The sequence below is a fragment of the Protopterus annectens genome, chromosome 10.part0 (genome assembly GCF_019279795.1).
Source record: "Protopterus annectens isolate FY-2018-M chromosome 10.part0, PAN1.0, whole genome shotgun sequence".
Classification (NCBI taxonomy): domain Eukaryota; kingdom Metazoa; phylum Chordata; order Ceratodontiformes; family Protopteridae; genus Protopterus; species Protopterus annectens.
Window position 1 is genome coordinate 391,497,589 of NC_056744.1, and position 19,813 is coordinate 391,517,401.

Below are 19,813 nucleotides of genomic sequence, written 5' to 3' on the forward strand. Positions count from 1 at the left end.
GCAGAAGACTCAAGAAAGCAACAGTATTTATACTAATCTTTTAAATGGCGGATTCTTTTTTTCCTGGTATAATGTAATTCTAAATGGCAGGTACTGTTTTGATCAAGGGTTTTACCCTATGGCTTGCCTAACCCTAAGATGCCATAATATGAGTGATTTATCAATGTTGCCAGCAAGCTCATAAGGTAAGAACTGAAATGTAAATTATCTGCTAATGAAGTACTGTACTGGTTATATACAAGCTGGAAATGGGATGTTGAGAACAGTACAGGGGCTCTAATAGGACTCCTAGGTTCATAGTTTCATAGGTAGGTACTAGGCTATCTGCCCAAAGGCATTTAAAAGCCTAGCCGGAATGTGTTGGCTTTCGCCACCTCCTTAGATTAGTTCCCTGTGTCTCTGTCTAGCATTTGGCCTTAGAAGGTGCAACAAAGAGTTGTTTAAACATGTGGAAAACTTCATCCATCTACAACCTCTTTTCCCATTTTTGCACATGGAGTTGGGGTGTCACTCCAACAGCGACAATCATTTAGAGCAAAGGTTCAACACCAGCAGGCGAGTAGCCCTGCTGTGGCTGCTCTTCCATGTCACGCACTCGCATGCACCTTCATACCTATGGCAAATTTAAGTACCAATCCACCTACTACATATCTTTGGAATGTGGGAGGAAACTCACAAAAACACAGAAAGGACATGCAGACTCCACAAAGTAGGCTCCCCAGCCAAGAATCATACCGGAGAACGTCTTGCTGTGAGGCAACAATGCTAATCACTCTGCCACCCTTAGCAGCATCTCTCCCAGCTAAATGTTAGCCACTATGTAACCTGTTGGACAGCAAACTGGTTCACAAACAGAACTTAAGAAGTAAAGGTAGGGTAGGGTAGGTCCAAAATGACCAGTCACTAATGGTGCACCCTAGGGTTTAGTACTTGGGCCGCTACTCTAGACGTCTTGGAAGTCAAAGCTAATGTCAAAGGTTTATGGCTGACCAAGTCTGCAGAGGACTGTAAACTTGGTGTCATCATAAACTCACCAGAAGACACCATGATTCTTCAAAAGGTCCTTTCCCAAAGAAATAATTGGTGCCGTAACCATGGACGACGAAAACTAAATGTCAAAAAATTTATAACCGTCTCTTTTGGTAAGCATGATGTTCGCTGTAGCTATCCCATTGACTTAACACTCCCTGAAAAACTGATCCAGTAGTTGGGTACTTGGGAACCTATGTGGACAACAAACTTTTCTTGAATCACCAAGTATCCACAATTGTAAGACGGTCCTTTTTTCATTGTGCAGCTTATTAGTAAGAGTATAGTGTCTAGGTCAAGGGATGTAATCATGCCACTACATTCAGCACTTATTAGGGCGGTGATGGAGTATAATGCCCCCTTCGGCATATACCTTTCCAAACACTTAACCTGAATGAGGAAAATTTAACATGCAAAATTTTGCTGATGGCAATCTGAAGAACAGAGTTGTTGACAGGGGAATACAAGTACAAAGCAAAATGAGGAATAGGGACATTATCTGCCATGGCATGCAAAGGTTTTGTAGTTAGTTAGCTAAGCTGTGTCAAGCTTGAGGACAATTGCAAACTTCTCATATTAGTTCAGTAAGAGACACAATTAAGAGATAGGAATCTACTACAACCCCAGATACTTGAAGGTTTAAACTTGGGAAATATTTTGATTCTTGGATGTGTAAATATCAATGGACTTTTTTTCCTTTAACCTTTCATGTGACCCAAACAGCACTGTAGTTTTTACCACATTCAGTGTAATGAACGAACGAAGACGAACATGAACCATATTCAAATAAAACGTTAAGGTAGTATAACACATTTCTACAGTTCATTTACTAGGCTTATGCTTTAACTAATACCCAATGTCCCATTTTTTTCACTGCTGGGACTATGGGTAAAACTCCTGTTAGCAAACAGATGGAAGAAAAGATTAAAGTCAGTCTCAGATGGAAGCTGTGATGCTTCTCTTTATTACATCTGCAACATGGCAGAAGGGTCTACAACACTTATCAAGCTCCCTTCCTGCTTTCATGGAACTGATGGTTCCCCAGTACAAGAGTGTTTCACCATGTAATCCTTCACATTCCCCAACAAATGGAACTGTGCACCAATGTGGAGCAATAAAAGACAAGGCAGAAGTATTAAAATGATTTTCCGAAACTGCAAGCAAAGGGGGCAAGCACAAAGCGTCAGGAGCATGACTGGGCCTTCAGTGGATTACCAGCATTCAGAAGTGAATGGCAGTACTGCATTTCTTGTCTGAACTGAAGAGCTTCAGCATTCCATGTGCGGTATAAACTGTAGCAACCACCTGCTACAGTTTAAAATTAAACAAGAGGTTTTTTTGGCTTACGTTGACACGTGTTGACTGAACCTGGCTTGTACCTTACATTAGAAGTGCCAGATCCGGAAAGAGAGTAAGAGTTTTTTTTTTTTTGCTCCTCAAGGAGCCTATTAAAAAAAAAAAGAAAGAAAAACAGACCTACTGACCTGGCCTGACTTACTCCTTAAATTTGGAGCAACAAATAGAGAACAAACATTTTTACACAACTTAGAAGTTGAGGAAGGGGCCAGATTGAGAATGATACGAGATACCAGAACTGCTATGCCTCCTAACTCCATGATCATAGGTTCAGATTTTGCCTGGGCTGAATGCAAGACTGCCTGGTCTTTGACTATATACAGTTCTTGCAGAGTCCACAAGGATCAATTTTCTATCCATCTAATAAACGATCTAACAAAGAATGCAGGTCTCCAGGAAAATAACTACAAATCAAAATATAGCAAAAATTCATCTAAATATATGCACAAAAGAGGAGTTTTTCTGACATACCTGTGGATCCAAAGGCATCTAAACACTCCACTGGTTTTCGTATTCTTGCCACAGCTGCCAACGTACAGAATATCAACTGCCTTAATTTAAAAAGCAAACACCCAAAATGAGGAAAAAATTAGGAAAAAATCCCTTAATTTTAAATTAGAAACCAGTGATATTACCTTGTCTGGCAGTATATCTTAAAGTGTTAAAGTTACAAAATGCAATGAAAATCTTGTATTCCTGAGCTGATTCCCTCAAATGTGTGGCAAACAAGTCATTTAACCAGGCACTGCTCCCTGATCACCAGTTAAAGGTAGGACATCGTGACTACTGGGCTTACTCAGTTAAAGCACAACTGTTTATTTTATAAAACTTACAATACATGACATACACTGTTTGCTATTCTTCCACATAAACATAGACAGACAAGGAAGAGTTGCAAACTCATTACCACAGAAAAACAAGATATGGTTATACCAAGAGTAATTTAATTAAAATAAAACTGAAACAAAAGGCATCAAGTACACACAGTGTCTGATAATGTTACTTTTCTGAATTTCTACCAACAATCATTAAAAGTTAAAGAAACATGCCTCACTACTGACTTCCACTCCGAGTGCAATATGCATGTTCTCCCGAAGCCTGCTTTCATCTTTTCCAAGTACCCCAGTTCTCCCTTATCTCCCAAAATCATACAGAACATGTTGCTTAAATGCCTAAACTGCCAACACATTATACAAATTAATTTAATTCACTATTATCTGGGTAGATGGGCTGCTCTAAGATGATCAGCCACAATCCAGGTCAAGCAACAACTTTTTTCCTGTATGCTTTTCCCTCTGCTGTGCATGATGGCCATCAAGTATGCATCTGCAAAATGATACCAGGAAATCTGTTATTAGTAGAAATTGCTAGTTAATGATAAAAAACTTTTAGTTATGTACTCACCATAACTTCAGATGTTTGGGATCCATCTCGCCTACATTCTGACTGATGGGTTCGGAGCCGATCCTCGGCTCCGACTCGGCACGCTTATGCCAAAGAGCGAAGTCTCTTATTGGCTGAGCTTACTATATCCCAGGATGCACCACTACCAGTCCCCCAGATCTAGTTTGTCCGCATACATGCACACACGCATGCACTGCTTATATAACATTGACAGATGATACAAGATAAAACAGTAGAACTCAAACCGTTCAATCTCTTCTGATCTCCAAGGCAGGGGGAAGGAGGGTGGGTATTAGGAATGTGAGATGGATCCCAAACATCTGAAGTTATGGTGAGTACATAACTAAAAGATGTTATGTGATCCTATCTCGCCTACATTCTGACTGATGGGACAGCGTCCCTAGCACCTAAATCCTGGGTGGCTCACTGGAAAACACTCCTGAGTACCGTGGAACCAAATGATGCTCGTCCTTTAGGTGCCACATCCAATTTATAGTGGGAAATGAAAGTGTGCGGGTTGGACCATGTAGCTGCAGCACAAATTTCAGAAATAGCGAGCTTGGAATGGAATGCAATAGAGGTAGCCATAGCTCTAGTAGAGTGAGCTTTGACAGATGTTGTAAGTTGCTTATTTGAAGAGGAATAAGCTTGAGTTATGCAATCTCTGATCCATTTGGCAATAGTAGCTTTAGTGATGGATTTACCCAATTTATTATCTGAAAAGGACACAAACAATTGATCTGTTTTCCGAATTTGCTGAGTCCGATCTAGATAAAAGCGCAATTGCCTGTGAACATCCAATGTATGGAAGGTATATTCCGCTTTGTTTGAAAATTTTGGAAAGAAAACTAGTAGCTCTAAAGATTGTTGGAGACAGAGATTAGAGCAAACTTTTGGGACAAAGGATGGATTAGGTCTAAGTGATACTCTATCTTTGTGAAAAATCAAGTACGGTGGTTTGATAGATAGGGCTTGAATTTCTGAAACTCTTCTTGCAGAGGTAATTGCAATTAAGAAGGCAGTTTTCCAAGACAGATATTTCAACTCACACGTAGCAGCCGGTTCAAAAGGGGAAGATGTTAAGGCACGAAGTACCAAGTCAAGATCCCACAGAGGCGCAGGATGAAAAACTTGGGGTCTTAAAAGCACAGCACCTTTCATGAAAGTTTTACATAATCTGCTGCTCATCAACGGTGGGTCTGTGGAATCGTGAAATTTGGAGATAGCTGCTAATTGGACTTTAATAGTAGAGACTGAAGATCCCTGATTAAACAAGGATGTTAAAAATTTCAAGACCTCTGGTATCGGGGCAGTAATAGGGTCTAATCCTCTGAGTTGAGCCCAGATAGCAAACCTCTTCCACTTACTGTGATACAACTTCTTAGTGGTGGGTTTGTGGGCTGAAGATAAAATGTGAATAACTTCCGGGTCCAAGGTGTGATTTCTGACTATAGTCGGAAGTGGAGGAGCCAAGCTGTTAATTTCAAAGTGTGAAGGGACTGGTGCTGTTGTCCCGACTGATGAACCAGAAGGTCCGGAATTGGGTCCAAGAACCAAGGACCGTCCAGAGTATATTTCTGTAGGTAGGGGAACCATACCTGACGAGGCCAGTACGGAGCAATTAGAATCATTGTGGACCCCAATTGGGAAGCTTTCTGGATGACTTTGGGGAGGAGTGGAATCGGAGGAAAAGCATAAAGCAGTCCTGTTGGCCAAGGTTGGACTAGAGCATCCGTAGCTGTCTCCCCTGACAGGGTCAAGGAAAAGAACCTTTTGCACTTCGTGTTTCGTGGTGTTGCAAACAGGTCGCAGCACGGAATCCCCCATCTTTCGAAAATCTGGGCTGCTACTGTTTCGTTCAGAGACCACTCGTGAGGAGAGAGAATAGCCCTGCTCAGTCTGTCTGCCAATACATTGGATTTGCCTGGAATGTGGGTCGCTACCAGGAAGCGCTTGGTAGCCACTGCCCATTCCCACACCCTCATGGCCTCTCTGCAAAGGGGGTAAGATCTGGTCCCTCCTTGTTTGTTCAGATACCAGACTACCGACATGTTGTCTGTGTGGATGGCGATAATGCCTTGAGGGAGAAACTTGTGGAGGGCTTGTAAGGACAGAAGAACAGCCCTCATTTCCAACACATTGATATGGAGAGATGTTTCGTTGGGAAGCAAAGAACCTTGAACTGACCTGCCCAGACAATGCCCCCCCCACCCCGTCTGGGAGGCATCCGTAGTCAAGGTGGCCACCGGAGGGGGTATAACAAAGGGTCTTCCCTGATTCAGATTGGATGGCAGAAGCCACCAGCGGAGGTCCCGTTTGCACGTTTCTGTAATCAGTATGTGATGATTGAGGGGGAGATCTTGAAAAGACCATTGTGTCGATAATAGCCACTGGAGAATCCTCATGTGCAACCTTGCCAGAGGGACTAGGAGAACCGTGGCAGACATTGAACCTAGAAGTTGCAGGACCATCCTGGCTGGGGCTTTGGATCTTAGAAGCAGGGCTCGGACCTGATTTTGTAATGTTTGTATCCTTTCGGTAGGAAGGAAGATCCGCATTAATTTTGAGTCTATCTCTGCTCCTATGAATTTTATGCGCTGAGAAGGCAGCAAGACAGACTTTGACCAGTTGAATGTAATTCCCAGGGAAACACCCAGGGAGATGGTGGCTTGTAGGTTCTCTAGTAGCAGATGCCTGGTGGTGGCAGTCAGGAGCCAGTCGTCCAGATAGGGAAACACTTGGAATCCGAGACTCCTCAGGTGAGCAGTCACTACTGCCAAACACTTGGTGAACACCCTGGGGGCTGTGGTGAGACCAAAGAGCAGTGCACAAAATTGGAAATGACTGTCTCCCAGGCTGAAGCGCAGATACCTCCTGGACGCCTGATGTATCGGTATGTGATAATAGGCGTCCTTGAGATCTATGGAGCACATCCAAACATCTTTCTCCAACAATGGGAGAATGGATTGTAAAGTGACCATTCGGAACTTGGACTTCATGACGGACTGGTTTAGTTTGCTGAGATCCAAAATGGGTCTCAGGTCCCCTGTCTTTTTTGGCACTAAAAAGAACCTTGAGTAATTTCTGGATCCGATCTGGTCTGTGGGGACCGGTTGGATGACTCCTTTTTCTAGCAGCTTTGAGGCTTCTACGGCTGCAATTTCCCTTTGACTGGGTGGTGGGTCCGGGATTGTTTGGACGGTGGGGTGAGTGTGTGAAGGAATGGTGTAACCTCCGGCAATAATCCGAAGCACCCATCTGTCCTGAGTAATAGCCTCCCAGGCTTTTAGGTGCTTGGCAAAACGGCACCCGACTGGCTCCGGAGCAGCACAGCCGGGCAATCCCTCATGGAGTGTGGGAGGCTGAAGAGCCACGAAAGGACTCGCGGTCTCCAGTGTTGCGGGGGCCTCTGCCGCCTCTGGGACGGCGTCTCCCAGAAAAATTTCCCCATCCTCTGCCTCTGGAAGGGGAATATTCCTGCTGTTGGGGAAAGAATTTCAGTGATTTGCGGAACCACATCTTCCCTCCTCTTTTAGCCTTGGGATAAGGCCGAAAGGGAGTGGAATAACGTGCTCCTACGGCAGATAAAGTCTTTCCCTCCTGCTCACAGCGGGTAAGAATGTCTTTTACCTTGGGTCCAAACAAAGAGGACCCATCAAAGGGAGCGTCGGCAAAGGAAGACTTGAAGGCCTCCGCGAAATGACACAAACGGAGCCAGGCTTGTCTCCGTAGAGCCACGCCTGTGCCTGCCGCTCTGCCCGCCCCTTCGGCCGCATATGAAATGAGCCTCATGGACGAGTTAGAAATCGAGGTAAGGATAGCCAACTGAGAGCTAACCGACTGGGCTAGCTGCTCAGGTAGGTTACCTGAGAGGGAGTCTGAGAGCTCCTTGACCAGATCCCTCTGTAGTCTGGTGAAATGTGCCAAATAATTCAGGGACCTCAGAGCAAAGGCCGCTGAAGTCAGGGTGCGCTTCCTGCATCGGTCCATGCTCCTAGACTCCTTATTAGGAGGATGGACGGACGTTGAAGCCTCTGCTACGTCCTGCTGGGTAGCAGATGCCACCACCATGGCATCTACAGCCACGCCTTTCGTTAAGAACTCCTTCTCGGGTGGGGCAGACAAAAATTTGTTAGGGCGAGAAGGCACTGGTTCCACAGTATCTGGATGTTCCCACGCCCTCCGACAAACCAAATCCAGGAGCTCGTCGAAGGGCGGAGACACCCAGGAGGCGGAGGGCTGAGCCCCGAAGGTCTTGAGGAACACCGACTCATCAGCGGAGGGGGGTTTGGAATTCCAGCCGCCTCGTTGCTTAAGGATCTCTAGAATGTCTGCAAATGAGACATCATCCGAGGACGACTTAGGGGACCCCTCCGCATCATCAAGATCAGTGTCCGATGCAAGAGACTCATCGGGGGAGTCCAACAGCCCCTAAATAAAAAGGGACTAAAACAGTAACGGACTGACAGGGGAAGGCCCTTAAACTCAAAGGGAACCTCTGATCAGAACAAACGCATTCACTACACAAAAAACTTTACAGAAATGCTCACTCAAACACAAAAACCCAAGATAGCTGTTAAAACAGCTTTTTGTTGAAGATTTAGAAAATTCCTGACAGGAAAGTAAGTGAAAAAAGCACTACTTAGCTCAGCCAGCTCGAGACCACGTCTTAGCTTGTTAGCGGCAAACGAGATCTGGGGGACTGGTAGTGGTGCATCCTGGGATATAGTAAGCTCAGCCAATAAGAGACTTCGCTCTTTGGCATAAGCGTGCCGAGTTGGAGCCGAAGATCGGCTCCGAACCCATCAGTCAGAATGTAGGCGAGATAGGATCACATAACATCTGATTTGTCTGCCAAGTCTAGAACTACAATAATAAAATTTACCATCCTCCAATAACACACAGTAGCAATTTGTCTCAAATATGGGTGAGGGTCAGACTTCTAATTTCTGAACTAATATTGATTATTTTGTTTCTCTAAAGTATGAAAAAAATACAACCAGAATAAATGAGTTTACTTTATGTCTCAGTGTTACAATTAAAGTAACGCTCTATTTTTTGAAGGAAAGAAGGTTCAAGCCGTTAAGTGCAGGAAGCTTGATTATTCTCATCAATGGTCCAGTGGTACGCAAGTACAAAATCAATAATGACTAAAAAGTGGCAGCAATACACATTCATGTAATAGGAAGAGATTATCCCCTTATCCACAATACAAACATTTCTTGGAAAACTATTACACTCTGCCTGTAACCTCAGATTTGTTTCTGCCACTGCAATCAATAGTCATCAATCTCCTTGCCAATCTGTTCCCTAAGTATAGTGTTATGAATATTTTTTTCTATTTTGTGTCCCCATTCCCACTGAAACCAGCTCAAGTGTGGGGTGCAGGCAGTAAGCTCAGAGAAGAGAACATCTCCTTACCTCCACAAGGGGATTCTCTCAAAGCAACTCTGATCCTCTACTCAAAGCATGAGTGGTGGTTTCCCTGGCCTCTACCAGGAAAAGTATACCAATTATGTGTACTTGTAAGTGCATGCAACCATCCCCCACCACCCAGGAGGAGAGGAAAGAAAGATAAGCCCCCTTCAGCTCTCCCTTATGCATACCTAGCTCCTCCAGTGGCAAGGCTGTTAATGGAGCCTCAGCTGCCTGAGCCACAGTCAGAGATCCAGCCATCTATGCTACAGAGTCAGGCATGACTGCTAACTCCAGATATGACTCATGATGCAGCAAGAGGAAAATTATTTCCTCATTTTAAAACAGGGAGGCATAATCTAGAGAGACAGAGTGGTAGGCTGACAGACCTAAGAATAAAGAGGTTGAATAGCAGCTTGATATATCCATTCAGTATAAAAATGGGGGGAGGGGTGAGAAGGCAGTGACATACAGAGATCCAGAATTTAAATCATAAAAAGGGAGCTGACACAGAAACTTACAAAAGGGCTAGCATATGGTCACTGGTAGACAGTAAATAAATACTGTGTTATCAGAAGGATGGGTAAATTTACAATACAGCAACAGAAACCAAAAACTGGAAGAGACCATCAGTATAGGAACTGAAGGTGAACAGACAGAAAACTCTGAAATAAAAAGCATACAACAAAGAAGAATGCACAACGACTTAAAATATTAACATCAAAACAGAGACCAAAACATGGTGGGTACTTGAATGAGGACCCTCAGAGTAGAGAAATGGCAGTGAAAACAAAGTGACATTGATAAGACCCCAGACCCTGTGGCACAGGGGAATAAAACCCATGACTATGTCCCAGGTGAACTGTGTTCAACCTGCAGCATGGCTGCTGGAGGGACAAGTCAAGAGAAAATTGGGGTGAACCGCCAATATAGGTTCAACCATAAATAATGAAATGGAGGTTGCCTAGGCTAGCTACAGCTTCAAGAGTCTGGTGAGCTGTACACCGCAAGCAGGATACTGCTTGGTTGGCAGACAGTGCAGAAGCACACATGCACCGGCTGAAGACAGCTGCTATGGAGCTTGTAAAGCTGCCATGGAGTGATGAGAGTTAGGGCACACTCCCTGGCAACAGTATGATGCAGCACTAGCATCCTCAAGCTTACCAGCCCAGATGTGGGTCAGGTTGAGTACAGGGGAGGATAAAGTAGATTCGATAGACCCGGTAAACCAGAAGAGAAGCTTGCGGCAGTGAGGCAGTAGAAAAAAAAATGATACAGATAAAGAAATGCAGATTTCCGAACTCATTCCAGCTAGTTTAAATACAGATATTTTCAGTAAAGGAGACTCCTGTCAGCAGAACAGTAACCAAGGGGAAAAAAAAAGAAAGAAAGAAAAAAAAAAAGACATTTGTTCTAAGATGACCTTGACGACATAGTGAAGAAAATTAAATTGAAAGAGGGTATCCACTCACTCCAGGATAGATGTAGATAAACATAAAAGAAAACAAAAAACTCAAAGGCTCGTCCAGATGGGACAAAGTAACTTTCGTTTAGAATTAAACTTTACATGAGTACAGAAGCAGCTCCAGTGCTAGTGTTTTTGGTTAAAGCTACTGTCCACTTCAAACCAAGTTACAGAAGAAACTAACCCCGGAGTTAGTGGGCTTACAGGTACAGCACACTAACTTAAAGGACCATCTTCTCATTGTGACATTTTACTGTAGGGCAAGACTGAACATGCACAAAGTTGCAGGGGAAGACCAAGAACAAGATCTTCCCATTATTTACACATATTTTGAGTTGAAAGATGATCTTTTATATAAAGTAGAAAAAGGGAAGAAATTCTGGAACAACTGCTTGTGCCAAAAACAACAGTAATGAATTTAGCCTAAAGTCAAGTGTTAGGAGGTCATCTGGACATGGAAAAAATTAAGGCCAGGGTAAGAAAATCAGAGTTGGTAAAATTTTGATAGAAAACTGGTCTCAAGGAGCAAGTAACACAAATTTAGTAGATCAAATAAAGCAGTACATGTGAACAACATACACAAGAGGACTGCCAGAAACTGCTAGGTGATGCAATAACTGAAGAGCAGTGGAGTGAAATCTGTCACATACCCCAGCAGATTACTAAAATAAGGAAGTATAGATTTTTTTTTGGAAGTGTCCACACAAATATTTTTATACCCCAAGCAGGCTGCATAAAATATTTAGAGAGGTAGACCAAGGATGCTGGAGATGTCATTTGGGTCAAAAAGGGGACTGGAAGCACCTGGTCTGGACTTGTCCCTGGCAGTGTGCGACATTCAAAAAGGAACTGAAGGATAATTGCTAAATCACTAGGGTTCTTGGCTGGCAGACATGTGGAAAAGCATTTTTATTTCAATTGGGTTGGACATCTCCAGAAGACAGAGCATATAAAATAGTTGTAGCTTTATTATTAATACCAAAGAATGCTATAAACAAATGGAAATGGAAAAATGCATCTTAAAGAAGTTAAAGCCCTAATGAATGAAGGGGAGATAAAAACCATAGATAAGACAGAAAAATACATAGTAAGAAATGGAAGTTTTGAGAATGGTCACTCCAAAGTAAAGTAATAATGTTGGTACAAAAGGAAGTATACAAGGGACAGAACATAATCTGTTTGAATATCAGGAGGATTGGAGAAGGTTGTTTTACTATTGAAAATGCATTAAACATCTAACCTGAAAATAGAGGATTACAACTGGGTCACCAATCATAACCTGATTATGTGTTTGAGACTTGGATGCCAAGAAATTCAATTGGGGAATGAAGCTCAAGAGGTGAATCTTTGTATCTATGTCAAGAATACATAATTATTTGTAGTGCATGGAGCTTCATTCGCTCTAGGTACTACTATCTGCAGAAAAAGAAAAAGAAAAAAAAAAAAAGTTTACAGCTGTGAAAGCTGACAAAACAGTTAAGTATTTAGCGAGTGCTGTCAGAATAACAGCGTAACACAGTCTTTACTCTCAATTTGCCATGTCTCTCAACTGTCCAAATTTTCAAAGAACATCCAGATTTTTCCCTCATGTTTGATTGCTCTTTATAAAACTTTGTTTTTATACAAGTCTGTCAGGATTTAAGTCACTAAATAATGACATACATTTGAGTTTCCGACTTCATATTCTTCAGAAAATGCAGGCAAACATTCTGTTATTCTAGCTACTTTAAGTTTATAGCAGGATGTCAAGAAAACATTAACAGTACAGACAGCAGGCAGAAAGAAATCCGTTTTTTTTTTTTTTATTCTGCCACTGCTTTTGCTGGTCAGTAATGGCAGATTTGACTGACTAGTTGGAGACTCTACCTTAACAAGTTAAGCAACGGGTGCTTACCATTTGAGATTGAATCGTGCACTACAGTAGTGCTCATCTGATTTGTCTTTTTCCAAATACTAGAGCATAATCATCACAGTCCATACACTACACTTGATTTTAAACCTTGGTTGAGAGTTAGTTCCACCGTACAATATTTTTTAAACAAATGGACAAACTGCCAAGGTAGGATATACGTGCACCATGCATGAGGACAGACAGAAAATTGCAAATTTCATGAACTTATTGTTGAAATATAGCTGCTTGTTGTATCTTTCGGCTTTTCCCGGTTAGGGGTTGCCACAGCGGAACTCTGGCCCGCTAATGATTGGCAGTAGATTTTTATGTACCGACTTGCCAGGCCTGACGCACAACCTTCAACGAAGGTACGCCCATTCACGCACGTCTCCACACAGAAGACGCTTTAGCTGAGAATCGAACAGGACAATGTCTTACTGTGAGGTGACAATGCTACCGCAGCACCACCACCGCAATATAGCTGCTAAATTATAAAAATTAAGGCCAGAACACTAGTCAGATTTTACAGGTCAGGTACAATAAAAGAAATAGAAAGCTTCTGTACGTTTTGACCTGAATGCCAGAAAACTGCACTCCGCTCCATGTTTAAAAGACCCTTGATACTAATGTCTATCATGGAAGTACCATTTGAATGCACTGCTGTGGAAAGCACAATACAGCAAGTACACTATCAGTGCAAACTAGTAATAATGAACACGCTACAAACTTCCAGAAGCAGTGACACTATACAAGGTTAATACTAAGTTTTTATAGTCAGAGAAATGTACGTATCCCTGAACGGATATTTACTAACAAAGGCTCTCCACTGATTTCAATGGAATTGCATCAGTTATTCAAGTGCTTTTACTTTAAACACCTGAAGAGATCAATTTCATCAGATGAGCTTAACTCTATCCATCTAGAACTCCACTCCTTTTGTACATACAACACTGAAATCCATGCTAAGGACAGCTGCTGATGCAGAAACCTGGGACCAAGTGTTACCTTCTAATGCTCACAATCGGAGAGGTGCCATAACCATCAAATTGCTTTACACTATTTGACAGGCATCCAAAACGGACACCAAATAAAGTGTCACAGAATGCTATTTTAGTTTGCAGGACAGACTGAAGTTATAAGAGTACGGGCACATCCACTAGAGCATGAATCGTGCCATCCCAAATAGAACCAAGACGCCTTCCTCCAAAAAAAGGAAGCCAATCTGGTGGTCCCCTGCCCTAAACAAACTATACAACAGAAGGAAGAAACTGTTGCAGAAAAGAAGAAAATCCCACGAAGCAAAAAAAGTACAGCTGTGTACACGAACCATAAATGTAGATGTTAGAGTGTATTCACTGTTGCAGTCATTACATTTGGGTAATCTGCTGGCAGGTTGCCTTCAGTCGGCTTGATTAACAAAGTCTTGGGTCCTGCATTGGCTGCTGTCCCTTCTTCCATGACGTCAGGTCATCAGGGGTATAAAACATGCAGCAGATGCCATTACATCAGTTTTTCTTGCCCCAGATATCAGGTGCCCCCGAAATGGGGAGCAAAATATATTATATGCATATAACTTAAAACACAAAAAAAATATACCTCCAAACAAAAGCAAATACACCATAAAGGCTTTTAAGCATAGTAAACGAAAGGAGAGGTACAGTTAGAGAAAAACAGGGGGCTGAAGGGTGGGTAACCAGGACTGCAACAATGAATACACTTGAACATCTACATTTATGGTAAGTGTACACAACTGTACTATGTTCTTCATGTTTCACTGTTGCAGTCATTACATTTGGGTAGAATCCCAAAGCTATGGTTGGGAGGATGGATTTATACAGCATTAGGAGCAGCTATAAGGCCATGCAGGACAGCAGTGGCAAAGCCAGCTCTGGATTTAGAGAGGAGAGGTAAATGGTAATGTCTGGTGAACGTATGAACTGAGCTCCAGGTAGCAGCTTCAAGAATGTCTCTGGTAGGAACCCCTCTGAGAAAGGCTGCGGAAGTAGATGCAGCCCTGGTGGAATGAGATCTGATCCCCTTGGGGATAGGTTTACCATGGTGCATATAGCAGAAACGAATACGATGACTTATCCATTTATCCATTTGGAAATAGTCTGCTTTGAAATAGCCTTTCCCTCTGCCCCTGTAGCAAATGCCACCAACAGTTGTTCAGATTTTCTTAGAGATTTTGTCCTGTTTAAGTAGAATCTGAGTTGTCTGTGTACATCCAATGAATGCAGAATCCTCTCACCCTTGTCCTGTGGACTGGGAAAGAAAGTTGGCAGATGAATGGTCTGATTAAGAGCCACACTGGATACCACCTTAGGCATAAAAGACGGACTGGTCCTGAGAGCCACTCTGGATGAAAAATAATCAAAGGCTCCACTGCCATAAGAGCCTGTAATTCTGAAATCCTTACAGCTGAAGTGACTGCTAAAAGGAAAGCTGTTTTCCAAGAGAGAATTTTTAGTTCCGCAGTAGCGGCTGGCTCAAAAAGAGGGAAAGTGAGTTTTTCCAAAACAAAATTGAGGTCCCATGCAGGAGTTGGTGCTCTCCTGGGAGGTCTTAAATTTTTGGCCCCTCTGAGATACTGCTTTAGCTGAGGATGAGAGAAGATGGGAGGTTCTGTGTTGTAATGAGCTGAAATGGCAGAAGCATGGATTTTTATGGAAGAAAAAGATAGGCCCTTATGAAGCATCTCAATTAAGTATTGCAGAATCTGAGGAATACTGGGCATTAATGTGCTTATTGCTTGTGATTGATTCCAGGCACAGAATCTTTTCCATTTGTCAGCATAAAATTTTCTAGTACTAGGCCTTCTAGCCTCCAAAATGACATCCATCACAGGTTTGCTGAGAGATGTCAAAGGTGAAATTAGTTGATTAGCCACGCTGCAAGATTCAAAGTTTGGAGCTGAGTGTGCAGAATTTGGTAGTTCTGCTGAGACAGTAGTTAAGGTGTCTGAGGCAGGTGCCATGGAGGCAGGTGTGATACATTGCGCAGGAGTGGGTACCAGTGTTGGCGAGGCCAGTCTGGAGCAATCGATCATTTTTGGTTTGTCCTGCCTGACTTTTAGTAGGACTTTGGAGAGCACAGGCAGAGGGGGGAAAGCATGGCCTGATAAGAGCATCCACTTGCCAAGCATTTTTGTGATGAACTCTTGTGCAGAATTTGTCCAAATGATAGTTCTGGGGTGAGGCAAAAAGATGTCTGGGCTCCCACATTTGCATGTCAACATGTTGAAAACGTGTGGTTCCAGTTTCTATTTGTGTGGGTCCATAAGATTTCTGCTTAGTTCATCTGCCAAAGTATTTTAGCTTTCCTGGCAGGAATTGAGCTTGTAGATGTATCTGATAAGTCAAGGCCGTGTTCCACAATGCCATGGCTAGTCTGCAAAGGGGGTAGGAATGTGTACCCCTCTGTGTGTTTATGTACCACATAACTGTGGTATTGTCTGTCTATCAATAGTTGTCCTGGATGAAGGTAATACTTGAAGGCTGTCAGAGCATTCTGTACAGCTAGCAACTCTTTCCGATTGATATGTAGCTGCATTTGATTTGGGGTCCATTTGCCCTGAATGCACTTTCCTGCCAGATGAGCCCCCCCAAGCATAGTCTGATGAGTCTTTAGTTAGGGTTTGGGTGGCAGAGATTGGAGTGAATGATCACCCCTTGTTTTGGTGGCAGGCTTCTGCCCACCATAGGAACTCTAGTTGCAGGCAAGGTATAATGGGAATCATTGTTTCCAGGTTGTGATAATGTTGACTCCATAAACTTTTTAAGTACCACTGAAGTTTCCTCATATGCAGTCTTGCATATGGAATTAGAAGAATGCAGGAGGCCATAAACCCCAATGCCTGCAGAATTTGCCTCGCAGGGTTTTTGTGGCCACCCGCCTGAAGAAAGTCACCAATTGAATTTGCTTTTCTGGCGTAAGGCAAGTTATCTGGGCAGTTGTATTCAAGCTTGCACCCAGGAATGTAATTTTTTGAGAGGGTACCAGTTGTGATTTCTTTTCGTTTATGGAGTGTACCCTAGACAAGTCAGAACCCTTTTTACAAATGCCAGATGCTTTAGAAGAATGTCCTTGTTTTCTGCCTGAATTAGACAATCGTCCAGGTATGGATATATTTAAATATTTCTTTGCCTGCAAAATGCAATTACTGGAGCCAGGTACTTTGTGAAGACTCTGGGCGCAGTAGATAAGCCAAAGGGCAGTGCAGAGAAGTGGTAATGCAAGTAACCTGCTTTGAAGCGGAGGCATCTTCTGCAAGATTCCCTGATTGGGATATGCAGGTAAGCCTCTTAAGTCTAGAGTCACAAACCAGGCATCTTTGCCTAGCATAGGTAGCAACTGCTGAAGAGTCAGCATCTTGAATTTTGGAATGCCCAGAAATATATTTAGAGTGGATAAGTCCAGAATTGGACGCCATGATTTGTCTTTTCTGGGTACCAGGAAAAGTCTTGAATAGAAACCTTGTCTCTTTTTCTCTTCTGGTACTGATTGAATAGCCCCCATATTCATGAGGGACAGAACTTGTTTTTGGGCCTCTGCCTACTGATTTGAGGGCAGATCTGGCCATCCGTTTGGGATTGGCAACTTGTGGAAATGAAATCTGTATCCCTGGGATACTGTATTTAAAACCCATTTGTCCTGGGTAATCAGTTGCCAGTTGCGTGCATGAAGTGCCAGTTTGCCCCTCAAAGGGGCAGCTACAAGATAAGTGCTTGGTGATTGTAGAGGAAAGTCACTGAGACTGTTTACTGTGGTGAGGTGCCTTGTTGCTTCCAGATTTGGGGGTGGAGGCATCCCATTGTTTTGTTCTAAAAGTTCCTTGTGACTGAAACCTGGAGCCTTTGGAATGTTTGGATTTGACTTGAGTGGCTCTTGAGGGAACTGGAAAGGACCAGTTCTTAGTAGGCCAGTGCCTACTAAATCTGGGAGGCTGCACTTGTAAGAAATCTTTCACAGTTTGCATAGATTAGCTTCATCTTCCATCTTTTTTACAACTTCTTCAGCCTTATTACCAAAGAGACGGTCCTGTTGTAAAGGAGCATCCAACAATTTTGCTTTAACATTGTCAAGCAGATTTTGCTCTTTGAGCCAGCACAGATCCAGTTACAGCAGCCCTGCAAGAGGCCTCCAAGGAATCAAAACCACATTGCAAAGTATGTTTTCCAACTTGTTCAGCTGAATGTAATAAATCATGCAAATCTTTATTTTCCACACAGTCAGAGATTAACATCATTTTCTGTTTAAGTAGTCCCATTATATGCTGATATTTAAGCATATGAAATTGACAGTTTAAAGCCCTGACTGCCAAGGTTGCAGATGTGTAAACCTTCTTACTCCACCTATCCAGCGCCCTGGAATCTCTATCAGAAGGGGTAAGATTTTTAGCAGTAGAGGCCTTAATGCCCTTGGGACCCTAAGAAATGGTTTCAGGATCAGCAGTAGGGTTTTTGAAAAGGAAATTGTGGGAGTCAGGAACCCTGTGGTATCTGTCTGGCTTACTAAGAGCCAGAGGCAGAGAATCAGGAGTCATACTAGATTCTGAAAAAACATCAACAATGTCTAAAACAGGAGGTATCGCCAAAGGCCTATGCTGAGGAAGAAGAAGAAAATCCCTAAGTCTCTCTTTAGATTCAGAAAAATCCTGACTTTCCCAGTGGAAATGTTCCCTTAAGGTATGTAAAGTTTCTCCAAAAGAGAAATCCTCAGGGGGAGAAGCAGAAGGGATGGAATCTTCTGCATCAGTGTCCTCATAAGCAGGTATAGATGAATCCTGTTCAGTAGAAGAATCAGAAAAAATAGAATCCTGATCTGAAGATTCATAGTCAGTGCCTTGCCTAGGCCTCTTAGCAAGAGGGGGTTGGCTACCCCTGATCAAGGTAATTAAATCTTCAGCCATTTTCATAATTTGTTTTTTAGGCATTGGGGCCTGCACACGTGGCCCAAGCATCTGTTTTTCAGACATAGAAGTAGATTTTGGCCTTAGTCTTGAAGATGGCGTCTGTTTAATATATAAATCTTTAGGCCTGAAAACACCCTCAGAAGCCAGTGTCTGCACAGTGGCTCAAGACCCATCTAAGGCAGAGACATCTGTAGGTTCAATACTTAAAGCATCTCGCGGCATACCAGACTCCGAATGGGTCTCAGTAGAGGCCTGCGAATCAAAAGTAGCGGGTATCACGGGCTGCGAAAGCGCCTGAGTACCGGCGAACTAGCGACTGGCTTAGGGGAAGCGCCGTCAGTTTTGGACCTAGACGGTCTGTCTCGCTTTTCCTTTGCGTGTTTTTAGTTATTCCGGTAGTCTGATTGCTAACAGACGTCATTTCTGGATAGTTATATCGTGATCCAAAATATTTAGAAGCAAAAATATACCAACGTTTAACAGTGCGTCGATTAAATTTAGCACAAAACTGACACCAAGGTGTGTTATGATCAGAGCTTAGTCAAGGAATACAGTACAAATGAAAATCCTTATGAGGTATTTGGTTCCCACAAGTAATGCAATTATTAACTTTTACTGACATCGGTAAGGAGCAAGAAAAAGTTTCCCCAACGGGGTACTTAGCTTTTAGTTGAAGACTTCGGTTCTGAAACTCGAAAACGAAAATTTCAAGGGTCGGACGACCGGCACTTGCGAACTGCTTCTGCTTCGGGCACCGCACGGCAAAAAACTGACGTAATGGCGTTGGCTGCATGTTTTATACCCCTGATGACCCGACATCATGGAAGAAGGGACAGCAACTGACGCAGGACCCAAGACTTTGTTAATCAGGCCGACTGAGGGCAACCTGCTAGCAGATTACCCAAATGTAATGACTGCAACAGTGAAACACGAAGAACCTCTCCCTTACCAGCCTCAGTAAGAAACTGAGATCCCTCATAAAATCCTCCAAGGCTAGTTACAAAAATAAAATTGCCAAAGATTACAAAGACAACCACAAGGCATTCTATAGTTATGTCAAGAATCTGAATGGCAATGCTCAGATCTGCTCTGAGCTACAATAGAATGGCATTAAATATACTGATCCCAAGGATATTTGCCAATATCCTGGCAGATCGATTTAGTGCTAACTTCACCCCCTAAAGGGCCCATCTCTATACCAAAAGATTGCCAAATTCCAGTAATCACGGCCACACAAATAGAAACCTCACTCTCCAAAGCTAAGAATACTGCATCCATGGGACCAAAATTAACTGGCACCTCACCTAAGTTATGTTTAATCACAGCCTCACCTCGGGCT

At 42.9% G+C, this 19,813-nt stretch overlaps 1 protein-coding gene across 1 annotated transcript in view; it reads right to left on the minus strand.

Annotated features, from left to right (window-relative positions):
• The window catches only part of TRMT1L (tRNA methyltransferase 1 like), a 741,948-nt gene that overhangs the window by 357,110 nt on the left and 365,025 nt on the right, over positions 1 to 19,813 (minus strand). Inside the window, exon 8 of the mRNA XM_044085311.1 lies at positions 2,857 to 2,936. Coding sequence (XP_043941246.1) covers positions 2,857 to 2,936 — 80 coding nt within the window. The remainder of the gene's footprint in view (positions 1 to 2,856; positions 2,937 to 19,813) is intronic.